The sequence below is a fragment of the Anser anser genome (genome assembly GCF_964211835.1).
Source record: "Anser anser genome assembly, chromosome: 2".
NCBI classification, from domain to species: Eukaryota; Metazoa; Chordata; class Aves; order Anseriformes; family Anatidae; genus Anser; species Anser anser.
In genome coordinates this window covers 124,470,977-124,484,029 of record NC_139721.1, presented here as the reverse complement: position 1 = coordinate 124,484,029, position 13,053 = coordinate 124,470,977, and the positions used below count along the sequence as shown (strand labels likewise).

Below are 13,053 nucleotides of genomic sequence, written 5' to 3'. Positions count from 1 at the left end.
GCTAAGTGACAAGACAGAATTGAGGACAGAGACTTAAAAGGCGATAATTACTAAATATGTAAATTAATTAATGAGAGAGAAAGAAAAAAAGAGAGAGAAAGAGAAGAGGCTGCTAGATTTAAAAGAGTAAGAAAAAAAGACTGACCTGAGTTCGGTTAAAAGCCACGCGTGCAAATACTGCCTGTGAGATTCCTGCTCGTTTCAGTTCATCACGGACCCACTGGTAGATTTCGGAAGACACCTCTGTGTTTGTTGAGACCTGCTGCTCCAACGGCTTGTTCATGGATCTACTGACAGGAGGAGGGTGGTTCAAGTACTGTTGGTTTAAGGACTGCTGGGCTAGAAGTCTGTTCACTGCATACTGCTGGTTCAGCAACTGGGCCATTACCAGCTGCTGATTTACCAGCTGAGGGCTAATGGGAGTAGATACAAGTCCAGGGTGCAGGTTTGGAAGCGGGGTCCGAACTGATGGTTGACTACCATGAGAAAGCTGAACAGGGGATGGAGGCTGTTCGGCTGTGTTCCCTGGGACCGGCTGCTGACCGAAGTTGACATGGTTGGCACCTTGCTGGGATAGTTCAGAAAGGCTATCCATCTCAACTATGGTGGAAAAGAAACATTGAAAAAGCCAACATAAGACTGAAAATCACAAACTTCATGATCCTTGCAAGACACGCTAACAAAAATATGTAAATACAAAATAGCTCAACATTCATGGTTGAGCTTACAGTATTCTCCAGCCTAGATCAGTAAGTCCATAAGATCACTGTTGCTGTTATTTGCCTTCAAAATATCTACAAATAATGGTGCAGTGGATATTCAAACAAAAAAAACAAAAACCCACCACCAACAAAAAACACAACAAATTGCCCATCACTGTCACCAAGCTATTGGAGGAACCAGCAGAACATCAGAGCCAAAACAATGTGCTGGAAAGCACATATGGCAAAGGAGTCACTGCTAGAGAGCTCTGCAAAAGTGCAATGCACCAATTGCCAACCAAACCAGGAGCATGTGGCTACAGAGGGCATTCCCACAGTGATGGATGCAGGGTGCCTCAGGCACAGCAGCAAACAACCAGAAGTGGGGCAAAGATGGGAAGTCCCTCTGTATGCTGCAGAAGTGGCAAGTAAAATGGTGAGAGTATCTGTGCAAAGAGTAAGGAGGGTTGTTACTGGAAAACTCACCCAGACTGGAGAGAGAAGCCCCAGTGACTAGTTTTGCTTCTCCTGTGGGGTCCCTGCCACTACATCTGCAGTTCCCAGCCACTGGAAATCTGTAACAAGCAGGGTGTGGTGTAGACCTCCCCATGCTTGCTAATTTCTAGATGCAGCATCAATTGTATGGGACTGCTAGGAACTAGTATAATTTATGTAAATTACACAGATGGGCTGCTTTATCTTGCAACCATGTACGCATGTGTTTTTTTTTTCAGTGACTTGCAACATGGTTGATTTTTTTTCCTATATTAACTCATTTGCCTTGACACACCCTCCTTTTTAATTAACAACACAGTTTTTTAAACTACAAGAGTTCTTCCAGCTCCTCTGTCATGTGTGATAAGACAATATAGAATAACTCTAGCTTAATGTAAAGGAGTCTCACTTTTACCAGTATACATCACTTTTTCATTTTAAACAACCTCAGTTTTAGAGGTTTAGCAATGCTGGTCTGGAAATAGATTTAAGAAAACATGCTTTATTTAAAAACCAAAAAACTAGTATCTTCATGAAAGTGTTGTAGCTATTTTTTCTTATACAGTATTTAACAAGGATAAGGCAATATCTGTGCTTTTCATAGTGACTATGAGCTTCACTAACAGGTATTCAGTACAAAACACCCTTTTCTCCACAAAAGAAACTGGAAGAAGAAATCAACACCTGGACTCCCACCCACAGCCTGCCCTACCCTGTTGTCCTAAGCAGGAATACATGCACACGTTTCTCGTGTCCCCAGATGAACAGATGATGATGAAACTGTCTTGGTAGGTCCCATAAGGAGAATTCTGCAGGGGCTGCCCCATGCATGGGCCTCACAGCAGGAGTGCCGCTGCAATGGGGCTGGAAGGAGGTGCTGTGGGATGGTCAGCCCCCATGCAGGCACTCTGCTGACATGGACCGCCTCAAACCAAGTGCAGTCATGCAGGTCCTCAGAAGGCTATACACCCTCAGAGCAGTTCAACGTTGCACACAAGGTACAAAGTAGATGAAGGAGAGAAGCCGCCTATTTCCACCAGCGGAAAGTAGAGATCAACCCAAGTGGGCCATTCATTTGGAACAGTAATTCAAGCAATTATCACAAAAGTGATTCATTGTCTTCATTACAGCCTTAAGCTATAAAAGGCAAGGAACCCGTTTTGGTAGATGAATGATTTTTCTCCAAATACTAACAGCTAAGTCAGGCTCAAAATTCAGTCGAAACTGAGGTACCATTTCTTCATTCTGCTGAAAACTATGTAGAAATTTTCTGACATAAAATGTTCAAAATTATGTTAATAGGTTTAATAAATAGTTTTAAAAAGGGACAACATAGAAAGATGAAAGATATTGTAGAATTAATATGTCCCAGTGATGTATTTTCCTCTCCAGTAGTTTACTCATGATTACTACAACAAGCAAACAATCGTCACAACAACTATTTGCTAATATGAATTGAAATCAGGGTCCCAAAGTTAGAGAAATATATGAATTCATGAAATTATAGCATTCTTCTTGGAATGCAGTGATAGTTATAGAAGCCTTTTTCTTTAAATATACATTAGCCAGAGCAAAAAAAAAATACATACATTAAAGAAACCAGCCCATCACAGTTCCAGGAACAAGTTTTTTAAACAATTATTCTGGGCTGTAGAAGATCTCTAGATTTACAGAATGACAGCTTTACATCTCTGGCAAACCAAGTCAGTTTGGCTGTTTCAATAGCAAATATTTATTTAAATGAATTCTTTCACTATATATGTACTTTCTACATCTACTCATCAAAAGCATCCTAAACTTATCATGAAGGGGCCTGGCTTCTTATATGACTGTGACAGACCTCAATTTGACACATAATGGTATGTATACACCATCATGGTAATTTCTTTTTTTTTTTTTTTTCTTTTTTTGCTTACCCATCATATCTTTTGCCTTCTTGAAATGTTTATACCACCTTCCAAATTCCTGACATTTTGCTGCTGAGACATTTGCATAGTAAGTGCTGTTCACAATGGAAGAAATCATACTCTGCGTGAAAAGGGGAGAAGAAAAAAATAATCTGTAATACAGAGCAGTACAAGTCAAAGCACAAATTATTTCAATTGTTGAAACCATTATATTTTTAGAGTTTGAGAACCATATTGCATTTTGATCCTGTTGTCCAAAACCTTTTAAAAAACTCATTAATTGAGCATAAAACCAAACCAAGGTTTATTATAAATGAGAGCAAAAAAATCAGATGTACTAAGGGAAGAACAAAGTTATCGACCAAGAAATATCAGGCCATGGGATGGGCTCTGGATGGAAAATGCTAATCATGAAAGTGCCTTTTGTTTGTGCTATTTCTGCTTTTAAATTTGATTGACCCTTCATGTACCAACACAAGTTTACAGGCATACAAATGCTACACTGAGTCCAGATATGTAACGATGCCCAAGAAATCCATGCCCATTCCCTTTGTGCCACTTACATACAGAGCAAACCTGGAAAATCACAGGACCAAAGTTTATCTGAATGTGTTATTGGTAGGGTAAAACAAAATGATTTCTAGAAGGATAAAATACACACGTAACCACCTAAATCAAACCCAAACTTGCTTTTCCTAAAGAGGGCATTTTAAGTGATTCACAGAAAGAGGCATATGAAACTCTCATTGTCATATCTAATTCTGTAAGTGAATATTAGGTATAAAATAGACTAAAGGATGATAGAGATTTTTTTTTTTCCTCAAAGGTTCTCGAGATATCAAATAGCTACAGTGAGAAATTTACCTTCTGCTCAGTTTTAACCAATTTTAAAACAGTGGAATTTACAATGCCTAAAACTTTCAGTTCTAGTACATTCTTTTTAAAAAAATCAATTAAAACCAAGCCTTTCAAAATGAGGTGCTGCTCCAACATGAAAATTATATCCGGTTTATGATACATAAATAACAAAATTAGCAAATATAATTCCAGTAGAGTGAACTTTGCCACCCTTTAGATTTCTATGAGGAAAGTAGATACTTTTAGCTTAACTAGAGGAATCATCCAACATATTGAGAAAACAATGACATTCAAAAAGACAAAGCTTTGATTATTTTGTTTCTTTGCTATTCAGCATGTAACATTTAGCTATATTTGTGCTGTCATAAAATCAATGTACAGCATGAACTCTTTGTTAAAAAAATTGCAATAACCACTAGAAGAAACAGTTTGGAGTAAAAATGCAATAAATATTACTCTAAGTCTTCTCTTATAAGGCTAGTTCAGCTTCTGATTAAAAGGACCTTGATTATTGATCTTAGTGAAGTTCATTATAACCATTTGTTTTCTAACATTACTCAGTAACATGCTATTTGTAGAGTCTCAGAATTGCTAGAGTGAGGCGGTACTAACTTACACCAAATGTAGATACCTTTTATCCATCAGGTAGCTATTTTAGTGTTTTTCTGAATCACCAAAATTCTTACCATTCCTTGATATTAATCTGGCACTTCTGAAATTAACTATAAGCATTTTGCCAGTGATATAAAAGGAGATTGAAATCTTAATAGACTACTGCAACTTTAGCCTGAATGACCTGAACCAAGCTCAGCTGAACCCAGTTTCAATTTCTAACATAATAGCAGTACCATTAACGTCTGCAACTTACAAAATTATTGTTTAAGCTCTTTTACAGATTAAACCACTTAAAACATGGGTACATGATATAAATTGTGTGATTAAAAAAAGCTTCTGTAGACCTGAACTGACAAATTATATGAATGTACAGTTACTGTATATGCAAAACTTGCAGATCTGCATGTGCAAAATGGGCAACTGCAACTTTCCCATATTTGCATGTATTTTGTGGATGGCATTTAGACTTCAAGGTGGTTTTCCTTTATTTTATTTTGTCTATCTCAGATGTCTTCTCCTGCCCAAGTAACTTTATTAAGCATGAAAACATGTAGATGGATAATAATTTTAATAAATTACCTATTACCTATGAATATGGTTGTCTAGGATTTCCTATTCCACCCTTCCATGTCATTTTACAAAGATATGCCAATGACATGGCAGTTTGTGATATCCCCTGCTTCTTCAGAAACAAATTTAATGCAGTTAATTTATTTTACAACCAAATAGGGGACTAGTCTGTTTAAATAACAGTGTTAGGAATTTCAGCTTCTTTGACACAATGTGAATCTGATACTCTGATGGCTAAATAGCGAGATTTTATTCTAAATCTTCAAAGTAGATAAAAAAATATCATAGACATTACCTACACATTTTAAAATGAAAATTATCCTGCTTTTTCTTTGAGAACACTCATGCAAACTTTCTAGCGGTATTACATACACTAAGAATCCTCATCAGGAAGAATCAATGATTTATTTACTAATTCACTGAAGGCAAAATTTTACAAGCCAGATAAAATATTACTATCTTGTTAACTCAGAAAATAACTTGACAACACTGCATTTCATTGTTTCTATTCCTTACATATTATCTTGTCATCAAATCTTCAGTCACATCAGTGCAGAGAGATGCACTTTGCTACAGAAATTCCTATATAATTCTTGTTGCTGTGTAATTCTTATATGTTTTAGTGACAGTCTATCTATACAGATGCCCACTATGCTTAGGGACTAAAACTGAATATAAAACCCTCCAAGTTAATGTTATTCAGAGATTTACACTCTAGACTAGAGGTACATTGTTTAACAAGTTTTCCTTATTTCTCCGGTCACTACATGTGAGGAGCTCCCAATGTCTGGCTTTAGGCTTATCAGTAATCAGACTGGGCATGACTGTATTTGAAGCATACTCAGGTACTACTGTACATAGGTACTGCTTATCTGTGAGCCCCAGAGGCAGACACTTTCCACGTACAAGGATGACGAATATAAATGCATCACACAAATATCAGGCGTATTCAAATGCATCACATTCATCACTCATAATTTCATTTCTTTTTCACACGTCGCCAAGAAAATTGATAGAATGCAAAAACTGGTCACAGATCCACAGTCTTAACACATCTCCTAGAAGTTTACCCTTGAAAGCAAGTTGCAAGACTTCAAGATCACAAATTTCCCTCTCTCACCTCCCTCCATCGCTCCCCCCAGACACGGCGCTTACAGTCCTGCTCTGAGAATCAGAAGATCTAGTCTGAAATGGTGCCACCTTCACAGAAATCCCACTATTCTGGAATGATACCATCTGCTGCAGCCCAAGTGCTCTTTTTTTAGCCAAATAAGTTAATTATAATTAGGCATCCAACAACTGTGTGGAGGTAGGGGTAGAATTCGCTGCGAAGTTCAGCTGAGGTTCATTCCATGTAGCTTGAACCAAATCCCATTCTCTCGGGGATATTAAATATCAGAGAATTGAAAACTAGGCACCATGATTTCTCAAATAAGTTGGGGAACTCTCTGGGGAAAGACCTTAAATCTCAGCCAGAATTGCTTTTATATGCCCATCAAGTAAAAACTGATAAAACAGCAGCATCAGACACTTTTCATGTTGGGTCAGAAACTAATGCAAGGTGTGTCCTGCAAGCCAAGGGAAGGACTCGTGCCTTTCATGCTGGCCAGTCGCTTCAGCCACCAGCACAGGTGCTATGAGGGAGGCATTTGTGAGTCATTTCCTGTAGTACTACTCTCAGACCAGGTGAAGCATTGTTCAATCATTGCTAAAAGTATACTGTTGTCCTTTTTGCAAAACAACAAAAACAATGTTAATCAGGTTAATTCAATCATCTAAACCAAAACTGTTCATGCTTTTCTGCCAAATCAACCAACCACAGCAAAATCTGTTATCAGTGATTGCTCAGCTTCCAGTCAAAAAAGCTTTTAACCCCCACAGTCCCAAAACTTCCCCCTAAATAACCTTAAAATTATTTTTATATGGGCAGAATGAGGTTGTTTTCATGCCTCATGAAGGGGTAGTTGGGCTGCAGTATTTACACAAAACAAATACATGCTAACTGACTTAGCAGAGAGGAACAGGCACAGCAGCTTCCTAAAACAACAAGGCTGAATTAGATATTGGGGATTCCTGTGCAAATGAAGCATTTCCCTCAAAAGCAGCATTGTAACCCAAACTTATTTAGGCCTTCCAGGATGTTTAACTAGGAGGAGGGGAAAAAAAAAAAATCCAAGCGTTTTTGCAACTCATTCATCGGTGTTTAAAGCTTCAAGCCTGCTCAGTGGAAGGGGCAAGGGCTGCAACAACTTATTTACACAATTATCTAAATACGATTAAACAGCTGATGGACAAATATTAAACTGGAAAATGTATAGTCATTTCAGCTTAATGTAATCCTCTTTCTGTAAACACCCAAGATGATTTTTTTTCAACCAGAACAGTCCTGACATCTCATAAGCCTAAGGGTGAATAGCAAGAGATTGTTTTTGATAGTTATAAATATTCAAAAGACATGCAGACCATCTGCTTTCATAATACAGGTAAAGCAAGACTGAAATGGTGACTGCTGTATAAAAATGGTTCTTTTAACAAAGTCTTCCTCTCCTCGAAAACTATAAAGACAGATGTCAAAAACTGTTTACACAGGGTAATCAGGAGCGTGCAAAATGTAATATTCCTTTTACACACAGTGCTTGCTAAAGAGATTTTTTTTTTCTTTTTCTTCCCATCTGTGTGTTGCAACACATTTCTACAAGTTAAAAACATTTTTTCAAACAGAGATCTCATGAATACCCAAAAACATGCTATCTGGTTTCTGAATGCTAATTAATTTCAACTAAGGAATCTGATTTTTTTTTTTTTTTCCTGTAGGAAGGAATGCATGCTTTTGAAATGGAGCACTTCAACAATAACAGCCACTGAAAACAGAACACCCCACAAGTTTAATTTTGCACGAGTTTGACACTGGCTATTTTCACAACTGTTTTGCATTCAAACCCGCATCTGCTAAATCTGGCTATAAGACAGGCAGGAGCTGTTCTCCTGCTTTTCAAATGAGATTTTATTTATGTTTTACTATTTATCAAGTTTTTCAGCATAAAGCCTTGTAACATCATAATGGTTTTGTCAAGTGATAAGTAGAAGGTAGCTTGTCTTCCAAGCAGAATATGAACAGTGCTGCCCATAAACCTTACAGTCAATTTTCAGAGCTGAAACACTAATCTTGACAGTAACCTTTTAATGTATTATATTAATGGCAGAGAGGCGTTAAGCACCTTTTTTATAATTCTCAATAAAATGAACATTTACTGAACAATCTGTCAAACTAGTGGCTCCATTTTTTAAAGCCAAACTTTTAAGGCTCTATTCTATTTTCTCTTCCATAAATCCTCCACTTTACTTTACACTGGCAGGGCAGCACGTCCCAATTCTGCAACCCTAACACTCCTTTAAAAAGTAAAAAAAAAATGCTACAAGCCTTTGTTCCTAGATCTAATTTGAATAGTGATAAAGTTGCAGAGCCAGACAGAACTTCAAGATTTTGGTGGGAGGAGAGATCTTTTCTTAAAGGACAGAGGAACTTTGTTTCCCTCATCCTAGCCGCTATCACTGGCTTTTGTTTGCGTAGAAATGGAAACATCAGTATTAATGCAAGCTGAACCATTCGGAGTGTTTCTCAGAAGATTCTGTGTTAACATTTTTCAGATAAGAATGAACATTCAAACCCCCAAACGGATAACACAAGATTACCCCAAATCAGAGATTTTAGCTTGTCTGAGCTTATGCCAGCCCACATACAGCAAAAACCCAACCAGGACAAAACATTGCTCCTAGTGCTCCAGTATAGCTGAGAACTATCACTTGCCACTTCAAGTAAAACCAGACCTATAGCTTTGATATATCCAGCCACTAGCTGTTTTGTTTTGGACAAGGAATCATGAAATTGCATATGAAGAAGTAAGTTAATTTTTTATTTTTACCTTGAACTATAACGAGCAACACAATGAATTTTGTTGATTCATGCCCTATAAACACGTACAATAAGGAAAAAAAACACAGATGGACAGAGAAGAAAAAAACTTTTGTTTGTGCCTTTGGCATTGCACTTGGTTGGCTATCTGACCTCTATACTTCTGCCAGGGTCAGAAGAACTAAGGATCTGCATGGCAAATGCTGGTCATATAAGTTAAAACTGCCTACAGGCTGATTTCAAATGACGACAGAAGCATTTATTCCAATACACAAGCACTTATTTTGTCCTTTCTCCTGTCCTTGCATAGCCTAAATTATCTCCTCTTTCTTTTCTACCTTATGTCTTCTCTAAGAATTCTAAATGTACATATTAATGCAATCATTGAGCTACATTGAACATAACGAGGGAAGATTATAAAACAAAAGGAACCTCAATAAGTCATATATAAACCTACACAAGAAGACCTGAAAATCAGAAACGAGGATTCATCATCTGAAGAAACTGATCCTTGCACTTCACAATTTGTAAATGTATTGTAAATTCCCAGTTGCTGCACGATCAAACAGCATCCTCCCAGTATTTTCTGAGTATATCCCACTGACATAAATATGTCATATATTTATATCATAAATATATGATATAAATAAAGCTCAAACAAAAAGCTCATTTCCAGGATACTACAAAGGTTAAAAGTTTAAAGAGCAAGAAAAATAGGTGAGAAATGTTAATTCAGATCTGAAGTACTTTATAACTGCTTTACAAGCTGTACGGCATAGTGGCCTAGACTTAAAAAAAAAAAAAAAAAAAAGTCATCACAACGCCAACCTTGGTATAGGTGACACAGGACATTTCTGTCTTCACTGTCAGATACCCTACATGAATCTTTATAATCATCCTGATTTTTATTGCACTCTGTTTGTAAATCACAGGTACTTAGTAACAAAAATATTTCTGGCTAAGCCTTTCCCAAACTCAATCTGGATAAAATATAAAATGCTAAATAATCAAAATTTAGTATGTTAATTCGCAGTTTACTTCACTGAATGAAAATGGCCCTTTAGTTTGGGGGGTGTTTTATTACAACTTCAGATTTTGATTCTGCAGTGCCTTTGCTGGAAAAGCTCTGAAACCAGAGAGCTTCACAGGTAAGGCAAGCACTATCCAGTTTAGTCAGAAATCCGACTGAAAAAAGCTGTTCTGAAGTAACTAGATTTCTTTATACTACTGTTTTAGCTTAAATCAGAAATGTGCATTTTCAAGGGACTATCCCTGTTGCTCCCACTTTGGTGCCTATCATGAAGCCGTCTTGCAATACACTGGTAGAGTTTCTGCCAGATGAAGCTAAACCCAGAAGCTGTGCTCCAACCTTGGGACCACAGCTGAGCTTCTCCAGGGCAAGCTCCACCCTCCTCCCCCGTCCTGTAACGTGAAGACAGGGTCTTCTGCCCCAACCATCTCCCTCTCCAGGCTGCTGCTCCTGTACTAGGCAGTAGCAGAGTGGACCGTGGTCAAGGCCAACCAGCATTTCTTGTACAAGAATGAAGGCTGGGGTAGGTGGGGTTTTGGAGATCGCACAGACCAATCTGGTGGAAAACTGGAGTGAGATACACCTTCAGTCTCCCTCTTACGTGATTGCTTTTACTTCCAACAATTCTGTTCCAGCCAGGTCAGAAAGCTTCTGACTTGTTTCCTATCTGGAAATGACAATCCTAATACAAATGTTTCAAAATGCTATCCTAATGCAAATGCTTTTTGTGACAGGTGACATTTTAGATCTATTAATGCATCAAATGGGCACATAAAAAAAAAAATCCACAAAAATGAAACATTCTCTTGATACAGATGTGGGCAATTTCTCTACCTTCAACCAACCGCAATGGTTGTTTTCTACTATGTTTTTTGTAAAAGGCTGCTCAAAATTGTTTAGCGTTACCCACCACGTTAAAGAAGATTTCCTTGCTGGGAAATAGGACATAATTTTCAGCAAGTCTCTTCTCGGATTCCACTGTTCTGCTAGGCAAAGCATCAGATGTCTGGCATGAAGTTGAGCCCTAAGGCACAATGTCCAGACAAGAAGTCATCAGACTCAGTAGCACTAACAGTTGTCTTGCTGAATTTCTTATGGTGTTTAGGATAAGCCCTTTCTTTGATCTCTTTTCCTTTTCCTGCACAAGATTTTGTAGATTTTTAAAGCCAAAAGGGACAATTTTGAGCATCTATTTGGACTCTACATAAAAACAGACCCTAGAAGTTCATCTAGCAATTTCTGAGTTCAGCTAAGTTACCTGTGGCTGAGCTAGAGCAAACATCCGATATTGATCCGAAGACTTCTTGTACTGGATCTTTCAACATGTCCCATGGTAATCTGTTTCACTAGATAAGTACTTTTTTTTTTTTTTTTTAAACATATGACTAGCTTTTAGCTTGAACTTTATTGATTTCAGCTCCTAGTCAGTGCATCTCTTATGTCTCTGATTGCTTGCTTAAATACCCCTCTAGTGACAAATGTAACATCCCCTGCCTATCCTTTGTTTAAATGGTTAAGTGTCAGATTTATTGTTTCAGGCCTCATACCTCTTTATGAGCCACCTGTACTTCTGATTATTCTTAGTCATATAGACCCCAATTCTATAAGAATATTTACCCTGCAAAAAGGCACACGAACAAGCTTCTTTGTCCGGGGAAAATATGTAAAGAATTATCAAGAGAAAAAGGAGTTATAGAATGAAATTTGCTATGGATTCTTTACTTCTGCTAAACAAAATCAAATGCAAGTGACATTTTAAGCAGCTGTGTTAGACAAGATACTAGTTTCTTCTGCATTGTTGAATTTCATTGTTAAGAGTTTGTGAAAAGTCTAGATGCTCTGAAGAGTTCGTAAAAAGATGCAAAACTCAATCTTGGAAGAAAAATGTTCCAGCTAGCTTTCTGTGTGGAATAGGCATGTGCACTTTGAGGTTCTACCCGTTTGAAAATCATCTTAGTTATCAGATTAAAATGTAGCTAGATAAGGTTTTGCACATAAAGCTACTCCTTACAAAATGTGTAGAACAGTGCACACAGCTTTAAAGGCTTGGGGACATTCTAGCTGGCAAGTATATTTTAGTGAGATTTTATTGTGATACATACAAAATCCCACAATTCTGGGAGAATTTAGATATACTGACTTAAATACAGATGCTAGGTAAATTTCAAAGAGATGAATTCTATTCTCCATCCCTAGAAAGGATATATACACTGATGTCCTTCACATGTGTCTCTGTTTTTTTATCATCACAGAATCCATCCTTCTCTATGAAAGTTTGCTAAAACTTCTCAAATCCTTTGGAAAGGTGGCAAAGCCAGGAATAGGTTATGCTTCAGGACAGTTTCCCCCTCACCCAGCACATAGGTAAATTTAGGTAATTGTTCTTCATAAGCTTACGAAACAACTGCAACTCTCAGTGTAGGAAATCTTAGTTCTTAAAAAAAAAAAAAAAAAAAAAGAGATGTAAGAGACATGCATATATGAAGAGAGTCGAGTCTTTCATGTGCTCCCACCCCTGGGGAACAGAACTTTTTCTTTTTGACTCGTTTATTCCATGTCTTGGAGTAAGGCAGGTCTGAGGCTGTTGATGTCCTGAAAAACCTGTCCTCTGATAGCTGCTGCAAGGCACCAGAGGAATCTGATACTGTTTGTGTTGTTCTTAAAGAAGTGTCCAAGGAAAGGGAGACAAAGCTCACCCTTGCCTCAGGTTTTCCTACTGTGTCTCTTGGAAATAAATAGAAAGAACGCAATTATTAATTAAAAAAAGAAAAGGGGGGAGGAGGGAAGGGAGCAAGCTTTGAGAGTTTTGCTCAGGGTCTTTTTGAGAAACATAGCTCTTCTAAGTTGTGATTAGAGCCAAGAATTGCACGAGTCTGGTCTGACAAGGTGAGAGGTGCTCATCTCTTGGCACCACCTCTCAATGAGTGGGTCCTGCCTTGCTTTCATTCTTGTCTGGTAAAAGAT

At 37.7% G+C, this 13,053-nt stretch overlaps 1 protein-coding gene and 1 long non-coding RNA gene across 7 annotated transcripts in view; one reads left to right on the top strand and one right to left on the bottom strand.

Annotated features, from left to right (window-relative positions):
• The window catches only part of SATB1 (SATB homeobox 1), a 93,268-nt gene that overhangs the window by 43,767 nt on the left and 36,448 nt on the right, over nt 1–13,053 (bottom strand). For all 6 annotated transcript variants that reach the window (XM_083822431.1, XM_083822430.1, XM_083822434.1 and 3 more), the window contains exons 6-7: nt 3,113–3,224; nt 146–600 (exon numbers count right to left, since the gene is read on the bottom strand). In XM_083822431.1, coding sequence (XP_083678557.1) covers nt 146–600; nt 3,113–3,224 — 567 coding nt within the window. The remainder of the gene's footprint in view (nt 1–145; nt 601–3,112; nt 3,225–13,053) is intronic.
• Nucleotides 7,499–9,510, top strand: LOC310893442. The gene is made up of 2 exons (XR_014578989.1): nt 7,499–7,629; nt 7,961–9,510. It is a non-coding gene; the product is annotated as an uncharacterized lncRNA (long non-coding RNA).